The sequence below is a fragment of the Macrobrachium rosenbergii genome, chromosome 24, assembly GCF_040412425.1.
Source record: "Macrobrachium rosenbergii isolate ZJJX-2024 chromosome 24, ASM4041242v1, whole genome shotgun sequence".
Lineage (NCBI taxonomy): Eukaryota > Metazoa > Arthropoda > Malacostraca > Decapoda > Palaemonidae > Macrobrachium > Macrobrachium rosenbergii.
This window is the reverse complement of record NC_089764.1, coordinates 30,705,643-30,726,033: the sequence shown is the minus strand read 5'-3', so window position 1 is coordinate 30,726,033 and position 20,391 is coordinate 30,705,643. Positions and strand designations below refer to the sequence as shown.

The 20,391-nt window shown below is 38.0% G+C and overlaps 1 protein-coding gene across 1 annotated transcript in view; it reads left to right on the top strand.

Moving 5' to 3' along the window:
• Positions 1-4,168: 4,168 nt before the first annotated feature.
• LOC136851968 (phospholipid-transporting ATPase ABCA3-like) overlaps positions 4,169-20,391 on the top strand; it is a 29,395-nt gene continuing 13,172 nt past the window's right edge. Inside the window, 12 exon segments of the mRNA XM_067126352.1 lie at positions 4,169-4,250; positions 11,349-11,384; positions 11,570-11,788; positions 12,650-12,872; positions 13,231-13,452; positions 13,942-14,063; positions 14,777-14,935; positions 15,676-15,931; positions 17,028-17,204; positions 18,206-18,387; positions 18,723-18,856; positions 19,736-19,872. Of these exon segments, the coding sequence (XP_066982453.1) occupies positions 11,612-11,788; positions 12,650-12,872; positions 13,231-13,452; positions 13,942-14,063; positions 14,777-14,935; positions 15,676-15,931; positions 17,028-17,204; positions 18,206-18,387; positions 18,723-18,856; positions 19,736-19,872 (1,789 nt within the window). The 5' untranslated portion in view covers positions 4,169-4,250; positions 11,349-11,384; positions 11,570-11,611.

Below are 20,391 nucleotides of genomic sequence, written 5' to 3'. Positions count from 1 at the left end.
AAGTCACATGCTGCACCTAACATGACAGCTCATCACATACCCGAATGACCTGCCTGTAACTACATTACTGCCGGCATGGTTCTTCAAAAACAGATCAGATCCCAGAAATAAATCAATGGACTCCCAGACTCCAAAATAAATCAGTGGACTCCCAGACTCCTGTATGTAATTTTACCTTACACTAGTGATCAATTGGAGTGACATGGTAGACAAGCATGGTTCTTGCATAATTCCTTGGTAACTAACAAACTAAGGCCATGCCCTACCAACCAAAGAGCCACTAATGGCTATAGTTCGATCTCTCTAAAGAACACAAAGTCATCCTCCAATGCCTCTGAGGACTCAGCATGTACCAACCACCCTGGCAGTTCAAGGGGTAACTATAGCCATGTCCCATTGAGATATAAAAGCCACCACTGGACTAAATACGGTATATAGCTCTGGCTTGCATTCCATCAGGACCTTCGATGATCACCCAATAGTACAGTACTCCCAGCTTGGTTTCCTGTATCATCCCTGGCATGTGAGACCCGGAGCTGGGTGTCTTATAAGAAGTGTAACTACACCTTCTGGTACTGCTTAAGAAAAACTCAGCTTCAGTCATTTGTGGTACTGGTGATGCAGATGAGGGTATTTCTAAGTAAAAGCTCTGCGTGTACTATTACCCTGGAAATTGTTTTTCCTATACTTTTAGTGTTGCTGATGGAGGTGGTGGTGGTGTTTATTGTAGGTCAATTATTATTAAACACATATCTACCCTAAATGGTTGGGGACCCTTTAGGAACGCAGGTGGGAGAAAACACTGGGAAAAAGACCGGACTGCCATGTTTCCGTTATGGAATGGTTCCGTGCATGTGCAAGTCATTAGGGAGCAATATGTTTAAGAAGGGATTGGCTAAGGAAACCTATTATAAAAGAAACTATACTAATACACTAGCCCAACCTAACCTAGCAGGCAGTGTTACTTGACGGTGGGGGGGAAGGAAACCCCAACTTTTGCCAAAAGCTGCCCTGTAGCACTGTACATCAAGATGGCCAGCATACAACCTCTGAGGTTACTTACAGGTTAATTACAGCTGAGGTTAATTACAGCCGACCAACAAAAAATAATAGTAAATTCTTTATAAGTAATCAAAATACTATATAAAAAATCAATTTCTAAAGTAATACCCCAGGCGGAGTTATTGCTTAGTTCTACCCAGACGAGTGATGCTTGTGTTTTGGACAGTTCAATAGCTATGATACCATACACTAGATAAGAATGGCCTGGTGATGTAGGTTATCTTGATTTTGGGTGTTCAGGAGGGCACCTAGGCTTGGTTAGGTTAGGTCACAGCCCATTATTTTCAATTTACAGTTCTCCTTGTTAGGATAAGTGAGGGGTCCCATATGTTCTGTTTAATAGTAATTCTAATTCATAATTTTTTCAACCACAGAAGGCAATTATGGTGTAAAGTACGAAATTTAACGGGTAAGATATCAATCTGTCTTTCATCACATTTTAAATTAAAATATAGTACTACCCCTGGTTGGTTCCGTAAACAGGAGCCCAAGGGGGGGAAATACCCTCATGTTCCTGTCATATAGTAAATTCCAAATTTAATTATAATACCTTTAAAATTGGCTTTAATAAACTCAAATAGACGTTATGAGCATACATTGAAAACTAACTACACAAAATATATACGTGTTAATGAATACTTAAGATTGGCCGCTTCCTCAAATGCTGTCTTCTTATGAGTCTATGCGTGTGCAGAGTAGGATGAATTTTTCATCCTACTACTCCTGATGTCAAATCCTTACAACGCTTGGCATAAAACATTTTTAAAATTTAACCCCACATACAAGACCATTATTGACTACACAATAACATAAACGATTTTAAAGAATAATTGTCTTACGATTAGCCGCTTCCTAAAATGTTTGCATATGAGTCTACGTCTGTGCAGAGTAGGATGAATTTTTCATCCTACTACTCTTTATGTGAAATCCTTACAACGTTTTGCACAAAACATTTTTAAAATTTAACCCCACATAACGGACAATTATTGACTACACAAAATAAAAACGTTTTTAAAGAATAATTGTCTTAAGGTTGGCTGCTTCCTAAAATGTCGTCTGCATAGCCATGAGTCTATATATGCTGTACATCTGTGCAGAGTAGGATGAACTTTTCATCCTATTGCTTTCCGTATGTCAAATTCTTACAGTTTGCATAAAATACTAACCGGCAGCTTTTCATGCAAACAATTTATACAATAGAGCCACCAGAATATATTTCACCATTTGTTTTAGTCTTAAATTCTTACAAATATGTTTTAAAGTATTTGGATAACAGGTGCAGACGGTGTGAAGCTAATATTAATTTAAAACGTGACAAAAGCTTCGTCTCTTGACGTCTTACGGCAACATAAACATGACGTATTCTGACGTCATACATAACCACCAATCAGGGCTCAGGCTGGTGGCCAATGAGAGGACAGATACTTCCCGCCAAGAACAGGCATAAGGAGAGTGTAACCTCTCTTTATGCGTTGCTGTTTAAAATTTGTTCAAAAGGCGACTTGAGCCGCTTCCAAACGCAAAAGTAGATTTTTTTAGCTTTTTTTTTTTCTCTTCGGTATTGTGATGCTTGTTTGTTTGTTTACCTAACTTATAAAAATATATGTACATTTATGCTTAAAGCTCTTTTAGTATTGTTATATATATATTTATATAATTTAAATTTAACATTTAAAATATTCGGTAATGAGTAGGGTGAATCATCCTACACCGATCCCGACGACTTAGCGCAGTTATTTTAAAACTTCAACTGAAAAACATTTAAATTGATGACATTGTAAGACCGGACAGGAAAGGCGGTCTTTTTGACCTCTGAGCAGATTTTAATAAAATCAATTCAATTGATTTAAAGCTCTACACATATAATTCAGCGAATATTCAAAGTGCAGTCTCTCTAGTTACTTCCCAGTTGTATTCAGGTTGGGGAGGACACTGGAGACCACATTAAAATTCCATTTAGAAAGAGCAACTTATGAAGCTTTCACTGTCAAAATTACCAAAATCGCTGGGGAATCAATGATGTAACCTCGGAAGGAGGAAAAAATAAAAAAAGGGCACAAGGGTGCGTTATTAGGCTTTACAGTATAGAATGACATGCGTCTCTTTCTGATAAAAACTCTGATCTGAATTAGGAAAGCTTTCTGCAGCAAGAGGGCCTTTTCTACCGAGATGGACGATCTCTTAAGTTCCTCACCTGATGCTAGCAGCCTATAATGAATGATCGTTTAGAAAGTCAGTTATCTTGAGAAGTGATAACTACAGAAGGACCTTCGTACTTTAAACAGGTATTACGATTTTCTAGTCTTAGAGAATAGAATTCGTCTAGTATCTGTGAAGACTGGTTTAGAATAACCTCCTCACAGCAAACTTGAATGATTAGTTTCTTAAGTGAAGACAGGTGATCAAGGGTGATCAAGTAGACTGCAATACCGCCACCCCTTGATTGATAGGTGTTCTTCCTTCAAGATAAAGCCAGTGATGGTCACGAACTTACATCTGAGCACGCAAAAGAGGAAGTGCTTTCAAAAACAATTCTGGGATTTATGCTGTCTGCAAACTAAACTTGTATGAACCTACCGATATTTAATAAACGATAATCAAAGAAAATTTGCTATTAAAACAATCTCTGATGTTGTTAGAAATAATGTTGGTACGGAAAGAGACTCGAGCAATGCCAGTTTGGAAAATATCGCAATCTATATTTCACACTCTCGAGAGACAGTTCAGTTAGTGTGCTGTTTTGCCACCAGGAGTTAAAAAGTAAAATGATAAAGATGAAAATGATAACCATTACTGTTTTGAAAAGTAATTTTTCACTTCGAATGACAAAGGGAGTGAGTTGTCATTCTGGCTTAACCTGTACGGATGTGTACTCGTGCTGAACAATATAACAGCCTACAAAAAAAAAAAGGATTCAAGTGACGTCATAGACCAATAACACGCCTTATCGCCGATTGCGTTATGCCAAAACGATTTGAATCTCGTTCATTTAGGGAAAACTGATACAAAGTTTTTGTTCGCAAGTTGCATCACAATGTCGATACAATTCCTAATCTCAAGATTAGGTGATAAGCGCGTAGATAACATCCACACTGAATAGGTAAATGTTATTCTTAGGTAGACAGTTTCTCTTACGTTCCTCGCGAAAGGGGTGCTCTCAAATTTTGGACATTTTCAGCCATAGCAAGGTTAGTGATACTGAGTATGTATAAATCATATGCACGCATTTGGGTATGTATATATATATATATATATATATATATATATATATATATATATATATATATATATATATATATATATATATATATATATATTGGAACCTAGACTAGCTATGAAATATGATGTTTCACACTTGTAGGGAAGTATGAGTATTTTATATAACTAAAAAGGGGAGGGTTTGGTAGTGATTAGGGCCTCTGAAATAAAATATTGCCAATACTTACAGTTCATAGTCCTTACATGGATCATTTGTAACACTGCTTTTGTAGCCAACTGACCCCGAACTTGCCTCAGATTTGTTGTTCTGACTTTGGTGAGGTGTTGTTGTTCTGTCTGGATGTCAATAGCATCTTTGTCTCTTTATCTCCTCGACGAAGTCTCTTGAAGTGGTACTATGTTTTTTTCCCCTCCCATGTTCATCGTGACATCTGCAGTTAGATATTTCGTTCGGTCGTGCTCCCAGAGTGTCAGTCTCAACAGGGAACTTCTGTTAGTGCCTTTGATATCTGTTCCTCGAGAATATGAGCGCGTTAACTCGCTTTTGGGGGCTTAAGCATCCATTCTTTTGAGGTGAGAGTTATTACACTGTTCGGTACCTGCAGTTTTTATTGTTAAATAGTGGAAAATGGTTGATGGTCAAAAGTTTGCGATTTTCTTACTGTTTTGAAGCTCCAAGTATTATCTAACATTGTAAATAGATACGTTTATACTAATTTGCTTGTTGCTTATTTATGTTTATTGGTTACTATCATCTATTTTATTCGGTGGAGGATGATTTTGCAAATTATTGGCCTTCTTAGTTGGGGGGCCGGGGGGATTGACGACTTAATTGGGATGGCCGTTATTGACCAACACCTCCGTTGCAATGTCGAGTTACAGGAAGTGGACGTCCTTGCAACTGGAGCAGTGAGTGAGGGCATTTCTGACTTAGATTCGAATCACACTCAGCAGGTACGTTCTAGGGTATTCACTTCAGCACTTCATGCCCACCAGTCGTCCGGTACCAAGGTAATGGAGCGTAACTTACAACCTGAATCCTGAATGACTTCAGAGTACTCTCAGATGTCATTTCATTCACAGATCCTTTCTATTCTTTCCTGCCTGTTCAGCTTCACCATGGCGTTGGTTTGTACCTCGTACAAATGCAAGAAAGTGTTTAAGAGGAGATGTTAATTCTTGTACACACACACACGGAGTCTCCACGTTGAGAAGAAGGTGCTACACGCCGTAGGCTGCAAAGTAAACAGATGCAGGTGTGAGACTTGTAATAGCAGTAGTAGCAATCTTTGGTCTAAAAGCCAGACAGTAAACGGAGGTGGAATTGACATTAGAATGGAATTTACGTTAAACTGAGTAGAGCCTGAAGGGTTGAAATAGTAAGGAAAGCTTATCACGACAGTGCTTAGTCAAATATCATTGGAAATGTTCTGACAACAAATAAATTCGTTAGTACTGCAAAAAAATTGGAGTAATGACGCTGTGATAAAAAAAACTTGGTAGAATCGAGAGAACGAACAACAGATGTATACAATATTAGTTTAATTAAGCACTTTTATATCATGTGGTGGGAAAACTACATATGAAATGGATAGATAAATGGCAGATTTAAAACTCGATAAAATCAGTGAGCCAAGTTCATGTCATTATCACCCATTCAAATGCAGGAAAGGCAGATAAGGCAGTGTCTGACTGTGGGCAAGCTGAGGAAGAAATGAACATTACACAGACTTCTGACATCTTACACCATCTCAAGGTGATGATTCAATGATATGCCAAGCAAAATTTCCTTTGTAGTAAGGATTAACGATTTTGTTGGCTGAGCTGTATGATTTTAAGAACACCAATACGTCCCTTATCTCCAGACAACAGGACCTTGAACAGTTTCTATAAATAAGGCGTTTTTCTTAAAGGAACATTCATCCGAGTATTGGATGTGGCAACACTCGATTCTGAGTAAGACACCAAGTGAAATGAACTCCCTATGTACCCCAGGCTTCAGAATTTTAGGTTTGTATCAGTTCGTACATTCAGGAACGGTTACATGATGAGTAGGCTCAGGATTCAAAAGAAACCACTGACGAATAACATGAAAAGGCGTAGCCCTCTCAGGAATCATTAAACTCGATACTCTTCATCATCTGAAAGAGAAATATTAAGTCATGCTGCGGGAGCCGTTTATGGCTATCATAAACAATTATCGGATTCAATATGAGTCATATATCAGTGAAAATAAATCCTCAAGTCTCGCTAGCTTTTTTGAAAAGTTACGAGACCTCAATTTTGTTTCGGCAAGTCATCGCGGGAAAGCTAATCAATCACGAATGATAAGAGATAAAGGGTAATTCATTCCGTCAGCAGATAAGACAGTCATGAACACGCATGCGCTACACGGCGCTGTTGCGGTTTTGAAAATGGGGTCTATTTCGTGTCACTTTTTTATGCATTTCTGGATTATGAAATGGCAACGGGAAAGCAAGGAAGTTAAGATTTCCCACTGGAATTATAACAAACGCGTAGTATATATATGTGTGTGTTTTCATCGTTAAAGGGTGTGGCTACAAAGTGCTTCTCAGGGAAAGGAGCTAAATTTTATCCCGCCTGGATCAAACTTGACCTTCTACTGGTTGTGCAAGGCTGATATTATCATCAAACCCATTATTCATAGAGACCACACACACACATATATATGTATATATACATATGCAGATTTACATGTACACAATTTCCTGTAAGACTATCCCATTTTTTACATCTTTAGATTCGGTTGCTTACTCTTTATCTAACCAGTGGTCACCGTTTCAAATGGAGTTGTAAAAGTTTAGTTGAAATATCGAGGAACTTTCTCATCCAATACTGGGACAAGTTCTCTTGCTCTGACTAAACGGAGGTGCAAGGCTCTCTCTCTCTCTCTCTCTCTCTCTCTCTCTCTCTCTCTCTCTCTCTCTCTCTCTCTCTGTGTGTGTGTGTGTGTGTGAAAGCAGCTCGTGTTTTGCTTCTACCCTTTCATTGCCTTCATAATTCTAATTTTACTTTATTTTCTTGTTCCTATACAGCAGCCTCTTCAGTTTCTGCCATTTGATTTTTTTTTGTGCGTCTTGCCTTTTCCCTCTCTGGGGGGAAGGGTTTTCCGCTATTCTTTGTCTACGTGTCTCTGAAAGTCCTGATTTACTTCTCAGTTTTCTTTTTGTCTCGTCTTTCTTTCTACTTGTTTTGAATCGTGTACAGTACAAACTGTCTTTGGCAGCGAGAGCAATAAAATATTTGTGAAAAAAAAACTTTTACCAACAGTTTGGAATAGATTGCTCTTCATTATCACCAAGCTGGCGCTTGAAGAGTGTCCTGCGTCACACTTAAGTTATCAGTGACGTTCTTGTTAGTGAACATTTTGCAATTAAGCTTCTAATACCCTTCCCCAAAATTTAAGCCATCAATCCAGGTTCAAACAATATTTGATAACACTTTGACCCACCCAAGTGACATAATTTGCAAGATCCTTTACAAAATAGTCTAGATCTTTAGAGAGTCCTAGGGACTTGTTATATAATTCCTATCACGTACTAAAACGACATTCTTTAAATCATGACGCATGGAAAGTCATAGACTATCTGTGAGTAACACTCTTCTCATTCTTTGGCTTTATTCTTCCTACCTGCTGCCTCACATACGTTAATGAACTGAATTACTGTGTCCAAACACTAGACTGAAGACTCAGTATCTGACCTGTTGCTTCCATCTCATGACTGAATACTTAATCATGGCAAACTGTTGGTAAAAGATTTTCACAAAATTTCATTTTATTGGCCTTAATGCCAAAGACAATTTGTACTCCTTATTCGCCTCCTACAAAGCACTGTGCAACGTTTAAAATAAAAATTAGAATTCAAACAATAAATATACGTAAATAAAAAATGTCACCATATATAAAACACACGAGAGAACCTCCTCCCTCAAGAGGAGATGAGTTTAAGATAACAATGTTTCTCAATACATTCGACTTTATTACCACAACTGTTGTTGTGTACTTGTTCGAAAAACTCATGTATATCACAGCATGGAAGTTTACACATTTTATTTGCTTATTTACCGATTTTAATCCATTAATGTTCAAAGTTAAAGTTGCAATGTTGTAGTAAAGTGAATATCACCCAAGTTGAAATGGAGGTTACGCTTAGTTTATTCAACGTCTTTGATCGCTTTGCTTCCCTTTTTTTATTTGTATTCTCATCAAAACCTTCCTTCATCTCTTCTGCTAAATTCATAGTTAACCGTTTTCACAAACAGTCTTCTTTCAGCTTCGTGCTTATCTTTTTACATTCATCTACAGCGAAGTTCTTCGATGAAAATTCATGCTCTCGCTCACTGACTTAGCCTATTCCCTTCCAATACCTCGTTGGCAACACTGTTACTCATATTCCTCGCTCATGCTAATTGCTCTTTGATGCGTCCTGGATGCGTCTGTGTCATTATTTGTTGAGTCAGCGTCACTCACGAGACTCTTCGGAGGATTTCAGTCAGTCATGGGGTACTTGGGTTAATAAAAGGACTACGTTCCCCTGACAGAATAGCCCCAGCACTAACTGAGCTACATTGGCTCCCAGTAAAAGCTAGAACAGAATACAAAATACTGCTTACAGTCTTTAAAACACTAAAATATGATGAACCAACATATCTAGACACTGCTTAAGCTTCTTTAGACCTGGAATGAATATTGTACTCAGACATGCAAGTGAAGCATATAGGCTATTTGAACCAAGAACAAATTGTAAGTCAGGCGAGAGAGCATTTGTACACTGCGTGCGGACCCAGACTATACAATGAAATACCGCCTGAAGTGACGAGCATGCAGTACAAGAAGAAAGCAAATTTAAAAAAGAACTAAAGACTCCCCTATTCTGCAGGAGCTAAATACTGACGAGAAAACACTGAAAGACAATTATAAAATATAAGAAGCACCTTCTTTTGGAAACGTACAAGGGCCCGCCAGAGAGGGAATCATCCCTGTGGCGGGCTTTACATAAAACCAAACTTGCCACCCCCTTTGATTTTAGATTAACTGGACGTCTCCCTCAAGCTTTTAAACCTTTCTGCACTCTGTGAACATCAGTCCTTCGACTGGTTCTCATTGCTATTGTCTTATTCACCCTGCATCCGTATTTGCACCTTTCACTTCGCAATTATTTTTTTTTTTCATTTTCAGGAATCCTCCTTATTCCAACTTTCAATCTTATTCATGATTTCCCCGGTGCAACCTTTTTCCGTAAGTCCCTCAAGACATCTTTATACGACCGATTAGTTCGTAACGATTCTTTAAAAAGTTCAGTCTTTCCGTATTTATTCAAAGGGTTTACAGCGAGGCCCTCCACCTCACAGGGAATACTGATACTTTAACAGAATCTGATTCACTCACCTTCAACACTGTTTTCCACTGCTTTCAGTTTTCGTATGGTTAAACAGCACTGCTCACTATCGCCACAGACCGAGATAAATCGCCTTAAGGGTGTACTGCTTTTCCTACTAATGTACTATTTCCGTGGTGATTAATTGGTCTTCTACTAAACACTAATAAAAGTATCGCTCATGAATTTTTCACAACGTCATTTTTAAGGTCACGTCATATTCGTGCACTTCTCAGAGCAAGGCTATATTCCACAGTTTCTTACTTACTGAGAAAAAAGACAATATATGACGAGAACGACGTCAGGAGTTTGTTTACACGAGTTTCTTCTTCTTCTTCTGGTTTTTTCCCGCTAAAATGGTCGCGTCTTCTTCGATTGTTGTTGCAACCGAAAGGAGAAAATGTAGTCTCACATACCACATTTTATTTCACATAGCTATAGGAACAACTCTGCGACATAGTTAAGCGAATGTGTCTCCTTAGTTTGAGAGAAAACATTGTCTTCAGAGTAGCACTCGAAAGCATCCGGCTTTGAAGAGTATTCAGACCTAGAATCTCAAAAAAAAAAAAGTGGCAAATTAGGACAATAATAATGAGATTAAACTTAATTTGAGCCACCCAAAGGTTATTCATTGTTTTCTTGTGGTTAAAGGTCCAAGAATTAATCAAGAATAAAACAAAACCTCCTTTCTGAAGTAGAAGAATGACAACAAAATTCTGAGAAACATATGAAAAGACGAGTGAAAAGTGAAATAAAAAGAAAAGCCTTCCAAAGGACATAGGTCTATTACGAGGTGGTATAATATACCTTTCGAATGACCTGAAATGGAGATGGTCCATTACATTAGGAATGGTATCTTTGGTCATGACGTTGTCAAAATGCCCCAAGTAAACCATGAATATCCTGATGGTGCAACAATGATAGCATATCTGTGGGGGGCGGCAGTTGGACTTTAGACCTTCTGTGTTGTCGCGTACGGTTGAAGTTAGATGAAATGACAGCAGTACAATGTTCATGCATGTAAATTTTTTATATCTACTTATGCAGACGTGTATAATGACTTTGTGATTAGAGAGAAACTAACGAATGTTAAATGAACAGGAATTTCCGTAGGCTCTTATCGTTCGTAACAAAGATTATGCTATCTGTTGTTACGAAAGCATAACATTACACCGCCACCATGACTGAGGCGTGGATAGACGATATCGTAATCATCAAAAATCCGTAAATTCTTTTAGGGATTTGTCTTTTGCCTAAAGTGCACTTTGGATCCATCATGACGGTACACCGAACTCTTGCTGACCGAGTCTGAGCTGAGGCAGTTTGCTGGTTTCACGTTAACTTGAATCTCATTTTACCATACTGAATGTAAGGTCATTTAACGGCTGAGTAGTAATACTTTATGGTAATTATACTTTACTGTAGGTAGATATTCGCCAAAAGTAAAGTACGAGAGATTTATCAATTAATTTTACACAGAGCATAACTATAATAAACTGGTTTTTTGATGATACATAGTTTTGCTATTAAGTAATGTATAGTAGAGGGTAAAGAAAACGGTGCAAATAGTTTTTGTGAATCCAAATGGACAAATTTAGCGTTATTTTTCTTCGTTATGAAATATCACTTTTCATAATTTGTCTCAATTTATTATATATATTTTTTCAGACACGGAAAGGAGAAACTCCACATTTAGTCCGTCAGGTAAGCGTAACTATCTGACTTCAGTAGACAGATGTGCCTATTTTGACATATATACCCCGTTTGGATTTTACTGAAACGAAGCGGAACGCATACTCGAGTAATTGAGTATCAGTAGGTATTTGAAGTCCCCTTAACAGTTTCCAGGGGCTCTTGAAAGTTGAGTATCTAATTGGCTCATCAAACAGATATAGGCGCACCTCCTCTCGTCAAGTTACAAGCCAGCGGCCATGAAGAGGAGTCTGCTGAATCAGTTCCTCTTGGTGATGTGGAAGAACCTTCTGCTCAGAAAGAGGCACTGGCTACTCACTATCTTTGAGATCATCATCCCAGTTCTCCTCTTCACTATCCTGCTCTCTGTCCGGGTTCTGCCTGATTCAGCTTTTGTGCCTAAAGTCATTAACACTGTAAGTACCTCGACTTTTTTTTATTGTCATTATTATTCAGAAGGTGAAGCATTGACTTAAAATTCAAGCTTCCAAAGTATATTGTGGTGTTCATTCGAAAGAAGTAACAGAAGGTAATGGGAAATATAGCATGAGGAGATCAGTTATTAGAGGAGCACGTAAGTTAACAAATAAATAAGTATAAATATAAGTAAAATATTATAATACAAGTTGAATTTGATTTCATACGAATGATCCTACAAAGTAGAATCACCACTGAAGTACGATCTGAATTCACGTCCACACCTTGTGGTCTTTGTTTTGTTATTCTGTAGTGCTAAGTGCATAAACTTATTCCATACAGATTAAAAGAACCATTTAAATATTCATGTTCTTGAGGGGATTATTAAAATCCCGCCTGTATTTTGCAATGACAAATTTTAAGGTTAAATTTAATATTGCGAACATAGCAATTCGAGTCTCGTCTCATTTTCATTCTGACATACTTTTTTTTTCTCATATTTCATATTAAAAAAAATGAAATGCAAGTGAAAAACAGCGTGTCTCTTGAATAATCGACTGATTTTCTTCATCTGACTTGAATACACTTTTGGGATCTTTCCTAGGTAGTGGCACCCTCCCCCTAGCAAAGTTCGGCGGTCAATATCTAGGACTGATATTTCTAGGGGTCATTATCTTTGTGATATTTACTGTCTTTTGTTATGTTTTTACGGTCATCGCCACCCCGCAAAGGCGGATACATGCCGGGTTCAAAACCCTTGGCAGTCACTATCCACGAAAGATCCCATTTTTGCGTTGTTTTGACAAGAATAAATCCGATCTACAACGAGGTAATGACGCCAGCGTATTCCTACTTCGCAGACGACGGTTTTCAAAGTGTCTAATGAAGCTGATCTCAAGGCACTGGTTTGTGCTAAGTTCGGCGTGTGGCTTCCAGAGTACGGATTTTGCTATCCCGCGCCAACAGCCACCGTCGGAGACAGGCGGATATTTTATGGCCCACCGGGAAATTTCTCTGAAGGGGTAGCGGACTACGTAGCCCGTGAAACTGGGATGAAGGGTCCATTAAATTCAGATGAGAATGGTAAGAGTTGAGAATAATACGCGTTGCTGTGAGGAACATCTCAGGCCTTTGAAAAAATAGTGACGCTTCTTGTTCCGAAGGGATAGTAGCCCTGAAGGAAAGAGAATAGTGAGAATTGAAGAGGCTTTATACAAAATCAGTTCCACTGATGCTGGCATTCAATTTAACAGAATATATTATTATTATTATTATTATTATTATTATTATTATTATTATTATTATTATTCCGGTTTGGTAGATCAGCTAACAGAACGTTGCAGTGTTCTGATGTTGAATAATGTATATACGTACTGATTTCAATCAGGTGATTCATTCTAAATATTATAATAATTAGTGTCATACTTTTTTTTCCTTTCAGTTCTTCAGGCGGTGAATTCAACTCAAGAAATGGACGAGGCGGTTCAAGCCTCCTACCTGATGAGCAACAAATCAGTGACAGCCTATTACATAGGCTTGTTTTTCAGAAACACCGATGGCGAAGAAGTCCCCAAAAACCTGACCTATGACCTGCGGTTGCCCAAAATATGGTTTACAGAGACTTTGTATCCGTTCTTGCAGATTCCTGGACCAAGGAATTTCTGTGAGTATAAGTTCCTCTCTCCCTCTCTCTCTCTCTCTCTCTCTCTCTCTCTCTCTCTCTCTCTCTCTCCGTACCTCATTATTATTATTATTATTATTATTATTATTATTATTATTATTATTATTATTATTATTATTAACACCAATCATTTCGTCTTTAAAGTAATGTAATATGCTACTGAGTCTTATTATTGTTATTATTATTATTATTATTATTATTATTATTAACACTCAACACCAATCATTTCGTTTTTAAAGTAATGTAATATACCACTGAGTCATATATATATACTGTATATATATATACATATATATATATATATATATATATATATATATATATATATATATATATATGTGTGTGTGTGTGTGTGTGTATGTGTGTGTGTGTATATATATATATATATATATATATATATATATATATATATATATATATATATATATATATATATATATATATATATATATTTTTTTTTTCCGCCAACAGCCCTATTCTCACAGTTTACCGGTTCATACAATATGGACGGATTCACTTATGTCCAGAGCCTTGTCGACCGATATTTCATCTCCGAAACCTCTGGCAACGTCTCCTTCAAGAAAGACTTCAAGGTCAGTCAGTAACGCCAGTCAGTAGCACCCTTTGAATAGGACCAGGGTGATGTTTAGGTGAATATATGTGGGTAGGAGAGTGTGCTCCGAAAACGTGATTTCATTTGCTGTTAAACATTTGCCCAATTTCTAGAAGTAATAAAATCTAGTGGAACGGGCATTGTGTTTCTTTTAATTAGCTAAATATTCAAATCTTTTTGGTCTTTTCTGTAATAAAAACCAACAGTGCAGTTTCATTCTTTTGTTATATTACATTTTCAAAGGGCAGGAAGTCCATTATAGCGTCTGGAAATCAAAATGTTGATTAGAAGCACAACGGTTGACGGCAGATTTGTCAGGTATACTCACGATTTGGAAAGTGTAAAATTCCATCTATCTGTCTGTCTATCTATCTGTCTATCTATCTATCAATTCATATAGCAATACCACTGAATACTTAGACGAACCTAAAAACAAAAAGTCTACCCTTACAGGTATTGTAATTTCTTCCTTATCTATCTATCTATCTATCTATCAATTCATATAGCAATACCACTGAATACTTAGACGAACCGAAAAAAAACAAAAAAGTCTTTCATTACAGGTATTGTAATTTCTCCCCTACCTGTCTATTTATCCATCAATTCATATAGCAATACCACTGAATACTTAGACGAACCGAAAAAAAACAAAAAAGTCTTTCATTACAGGTATTGTAATTTCCCCCACCACAGGTTGAAGTGCAGATGTATCCTTACCCCCCTTACGTGCAAGATAACGGAATGAGCCAAATCTACGGATCTACTCTTCCTACGTTTGTTGTTCTGTCACTCGTGCTTTTGTCTCCCTCTCTCATCAAGAGCATCGTGTACGAGAAGGAGACGGGTGTCAGGGTGAGTGTAGGAAACCTGGATTAAGAATGAGCAGATTCCATTCGGTTGTTCTTGCGGGCGATCAAAGGATCCGTCTCGTCTTTGAGAGTGATTTTTGTTCAAGAAATTGATAAGTAAATCGATAAATAAATAAGTACATAAATAAATAAATATTTGATTAGTTAACAATCCACGCAGGATATACCAAAGGATGAAAGTTAAAATGTGTTGATCCCTTGGCGATTTTTTATGTTCAGACGGAAATCTTAATAGTTCCGTAATAATGAAGAGTTTTTTCTTAGATTCGTAATATTTCATTTTGCATTATATGTAGGATACAATGAGTTAAACTACGTGATACTGGGACAAATTTGCCTTAGACGATAACATCAGCTGTCTAAGTGGCGTGGTGTATCCACTTACATACATACATACCACCCCGTAGGGAGGTAGTGCCGTCAGTGCACCTCACGCGGTGCACTGTAGGCATTACGTAAGGGTCTTTGCAGCGTCCCTTCGGCCCCTATAGCTGCAACCTCTTTCATTCCTTTTACTGTACCTCCGTTCACATTTTCTTTCTTCCACGTCACTCTCCACCCTCTCCTGCAAAAGGTTTTCTTCCTGTTACACCGTCCAAACCCTCTTACTGTCAGTTGATGCTACAGCGCTGAATGAACTAATAGGTCCCAGCGCTTGGGCTAAATGAAACAGTCTATTCCACACACACACGCACGAGGTCACGCCCCCATCCCCTCCTGCAGGAGCTGATGAAACTGATGGGCCTGAACCAGTGGATTGGATGGGCGGGCTGGTTCTTCCACTCGTTCGTGACCATCGTCCTGGTTTCGGCTTTCATCACGGTCATGCTGAAGGCCAGCCTGACCAGCAAGGACGCCGGGGGGCTGCTGCCGCCCATCCTCGCCCACAGCGACGGCGCCCTCGTGTGGGTCTTCCTCCTGGCGTACGGCGTCTCCTCCATCGCCTTCTGCGTGGCCATCTCCACCTTCTTCAGCCGCCGTGAGTTTCGGGGACGTCTTGAACACTTTGTCTTTATCTTTCAGCTTTGAATTAAGCGTTTCGTGGCTGGGATGCTTGGGAAGATGTAGATGTAGATATATATATATATATATATATATATATATATATATATATATATATATATATATATATATATATATGCTGTGGCTTAGTTTGTGACGTTGTGGCTTTTTCTGGTAACGAGCTGTGGACAGCAGCAGTGACCTTGTCTGAAAGAGTAACAGAACTGGTCATGATAAATAGTCTCAGACTAGTGAGAAGATTACGGTGTTTAAAATTACAATGATTTTATCTTTTTACTGGTTACGCCTTTGTAAGAGTAGAACGCTGGGTATCTGTATTGGTCTCTATTATTAATGATTATTATTATTATTATATTTTTTTGAAATTACAATGATTTTATCTTCTTAGTAGTTACGTCTCTGCACGGGTAGAAAGCTGGGTTTCTGTAATGGTCTCCAATATTATTATTATTATTATTATTATTATTATTATTATTATTATTATTATTACAACATTAAATAATGATAATAATTATTCCGAGCAGCAACCGATAGAGACACTGAACGTGCCACAAAGCCCAATGCGCAGCGAGAAAGACTTTCAAAAGTTAATAATGACACCTATATGTTCATATGCTGCTTAAAACCAATTATATATCTGAGATTAACTGCCGTGCTTTCCCTTATCGCTATTCAATTAAAGTGGAGAGAAACGTAATATAAAGAAATAAATGTCAGGTATTCAAGCACTGGGACCTACGAGGTCACTCAGCGCTGAAAAGGAAATTGAGAGGAGGTAGGTCTGAAAGGTGTACCAGGAGGAAAACCTCAAAGCAGTTGCACCATGAAGTATTTGTCGAGATGGAAGAAAAACAATATAAACGGAGGTGCAGTAAAAGGAATGAAAGAGGTCGCAGCTAGGGGCCGAAGAAGGGACCCTGCAAAGACCCTTTAGTGTGATGCCCACAGCGCGCCACGCGAGGCGCACTGACGGCGCTAACTCCCTACGGGGTCACGACAGTAATCTCGAGGGAGTTGACTCAGCGTCTCATTGAAGCTTTTCCTTCCACCAGCGACTCTGGCCACCACGATGGGGATCCTCTTCTGGATGGTCTCCTACTTCATACCCCGGGCTATGATGGACTTCGAATACGACGTCATGGGACTCACGCCCAAGCTGCTGTCGTGCCTGCTGCCGAATATGGCCATAACCTGGGCCTTCAGAATCATCGCCATGTTCGAGGGGCGAAGTAAGGGACTGGTTTTGTTTTCGTATTTTCTCTCGCGTCTCGTTTCGCGTACAAGAATAAAAAAAATGAGCCAAAGTTTCCTCGGAGCAGTCGAGTTTTCTGTACAGCGTATAATCAGGGCCACCGAAAATAGGTGTACCTTTCGGCGGTCTCGGTATAGTGTTCTTAGCCACGTAAAAGTAAATCTAATCCTTCGGGCCAGCCCTAGGAGAGCTGTTAATCAGCTCAGTGGTCTGGTTAAACTAAGATATACTTAACTTTTATGTATGAGCCGCGGCCTATGAATTTCCTATATCGTTTCCAGACGCACGATCATGGCTAACTTTAATCTTTAATAAAATAAAAACTACTGAGGCTAGATGGCTGTAATTTGGTATGTTTGATGATTGGAGGGTGGATGATCAACATACCAATTTGCAGCTCTCTAGCCTCAGTAGATTTTAAGACCTGAGAGCGGACAGAAAAAGTGCGGACGGACAGACAAAGCCGGCACAATAGTTTTCTCTTACAGAAAACTCAAAATCTATTATATTAGTTGGAAGCCTTAGATCGGTGAGATTTATTAGCAAAATAAATATTTTCGCAACTGGAATGCTCCAGAATTGCTCAAACGTTTCCATGAGCAAATGTTTACATGGAACTTGTTCTACGCAAAAGGCCAACGACAACTCTAGGCTCAGAATTCATATTTGACTTGGCTAATCTTTTGGTATCTTTGTGAAATTGTACTAACTGTGACTTTTGATTGCTCAGTTTTCAAATATAAACCATCTCGGCTTTAGGAAATGAACAATGCCTGTCTATTCTATCTGAAGTATAAACTAGATACCACTGAAATTTGATACTTTTCAATATATTTCACGTTTAAAGCCTGTTGCATTGCTGGTACAGAAGAGTTCTGAGGTCCTAAGAAAACTAATTAAAAATTCCTTAAAATATGAACCAAAAAGAAATGCTCGAGACTAAAAACAGGTCTTAACTTTTCCTATCTTTTAATACAGCAATTGGGATGCAGTGGAATAGACTTTGGGAGACAGGAAATCCCAGGGATCAATTAACACCCGGAATGGTTCTCATCATGTTAGTGGCAGATTCACTGATCTTCTTCTTGATAGCGTGGTATGTCGATCAGGTCAACCCGGGTGTTTACGGAGTGCCTCAACCTTGGCACTTTGTGTTTAAGGTGCGTCTTTTGTATTCGTATCTTCTTCTTCTTCTTCTTTTAGCTTGAATAAAAGTTTTCATGGGACATATTTTACGATTTGTGGAGTGTTTATCCAGTCCTCCTCTGAAGAATGGCAACCAGTTTAGGAAAACCTATTTGATAAGTCAAGATGTAACTTCAATTCCTGATTTTCCACCTCGCTTATAACTAATCCTTTATACCCGCGTCCAACGATATACAGTAAAGGAAGTAATCACTGACTTACAACAATCAAGAGAGCACTTTTTTCTTTGATTCGTCGTGAGGAAAATACATTTTACTTGCTCGGAAGTTCCAATTCATTTCATTTGTAGAAATCGTACTGGTGCGGCTCCAGACCTGGCAGTGAGGACGATAAAGGCTCCGAAGACGATCAGTCTCAGCTACAGGAATACTTCGAGGACGAACCTTCCAGCCTGAAACCCGGAATCGTGATTAGGAATCTCAGGTAAGACTGTAACAGGAAAACCTATGTACTGTGATAGTCTGATACATGACTTGCTTAACATTCTCTGACAGTAACATTGGAAAAGCTTCTGATATCTAATTTTTAAACTATCTTAGTCATTACATTTTGCCACATAAATATGATAGAATTCGTGCTTCGCTATTTCCAGAATTTATTAATGTAATTTCCAGGATTAAGAGGTATTTCTGAAAGCTGCCCCTGTAAATTTTATTTAAAAATAACAGTAATCTAACCAAAGACAAACAACGCCAGAATAATGCGAAGGTCGCGCAATATTTATCAGTAATCATTATTTTTCTTTATCTGTTAAAAATGTCTTTTAAAATCGCTGTTAGGATTTCGCAGAAGCAAAGAAACAAAAAAATAAACAATTCTGTCTAAAAATAATGTAAACAGATAATTAATTAATAGTAAATAAATAGATAAACAGCATAAAGCGCAATTGGAATTTTCATTTTGTGAACTGAACTAATATATCTTTGCTATGCTTGTAAATGTAGATATATATATATATATATATATATATATATATATATATATATATATATATATATATATATATATATATATATATACACATATATAACCACGAAGAACGACGAAAATAATAAAAAAAAGAGGCTTTCCATTAATGGTCCTTTGTGTCAGAAAAGAATGAACCTATTAAACCTACGGGGACATTACGCCCTGACTGTGTGTGTGTTTGTGCGTTTGTTTGCTACAATATGCTTTCTTTCACAAAGACTCTATTGTGCCTACGCTACGTTACGTCACAACAGTGGGTGTGTATGCTTATATGTTTTAATTCGAGAACTGATTCGTGTCCATGTTAAATAACCATTTCTTCTTTGTTTGCAGGAAAGAGTTTAGAACTCTGGGCAAGAAGACGACAGTAGCAGTCGGGAACGCATCTTTCAAGTGCTACGAAGGACAGTGTACGGTGCTCCTGGGCCACAATGGTGCGGGAAAGACCACCACCATGTCGATACTCACAGGTATGTCGAACACAGATACACACACACACGTATAAATATATGTGTTACAGACAGATAGCGAAATGCACTTAGGGACATTTGGTCCACCCCAGCGGCTAGTACTGAGCACGGCGAAACAGTGACTCGCCTATACTTGTTTCGTTGTGTTTAGTACTAGGCCCCGGGGGGGGTGAAATGTATTTCGCCGTGTTTAGTACATACTGGGCCCCTGATCAAATGTCCCTAATTGCATTTCGCTATCTGCCTGATATTTCAGGTAGTTCGTGAAATGCCTGGTTTTGCTGTCTGCCTGTAATATATATGCATATATATATATATATATATATATATATATATATATATATATATATATATATATATATATATATATATATATATATATATATATATATATATATGTATGTATGTATATAACGAAAAAGCCAGTCAAGAGACGAATGAATATTTATAACTGAATTATAGATATGACTAATAAATTCTTGATTTCAAGAATATTTTCCTATCAACACGAATTCATCC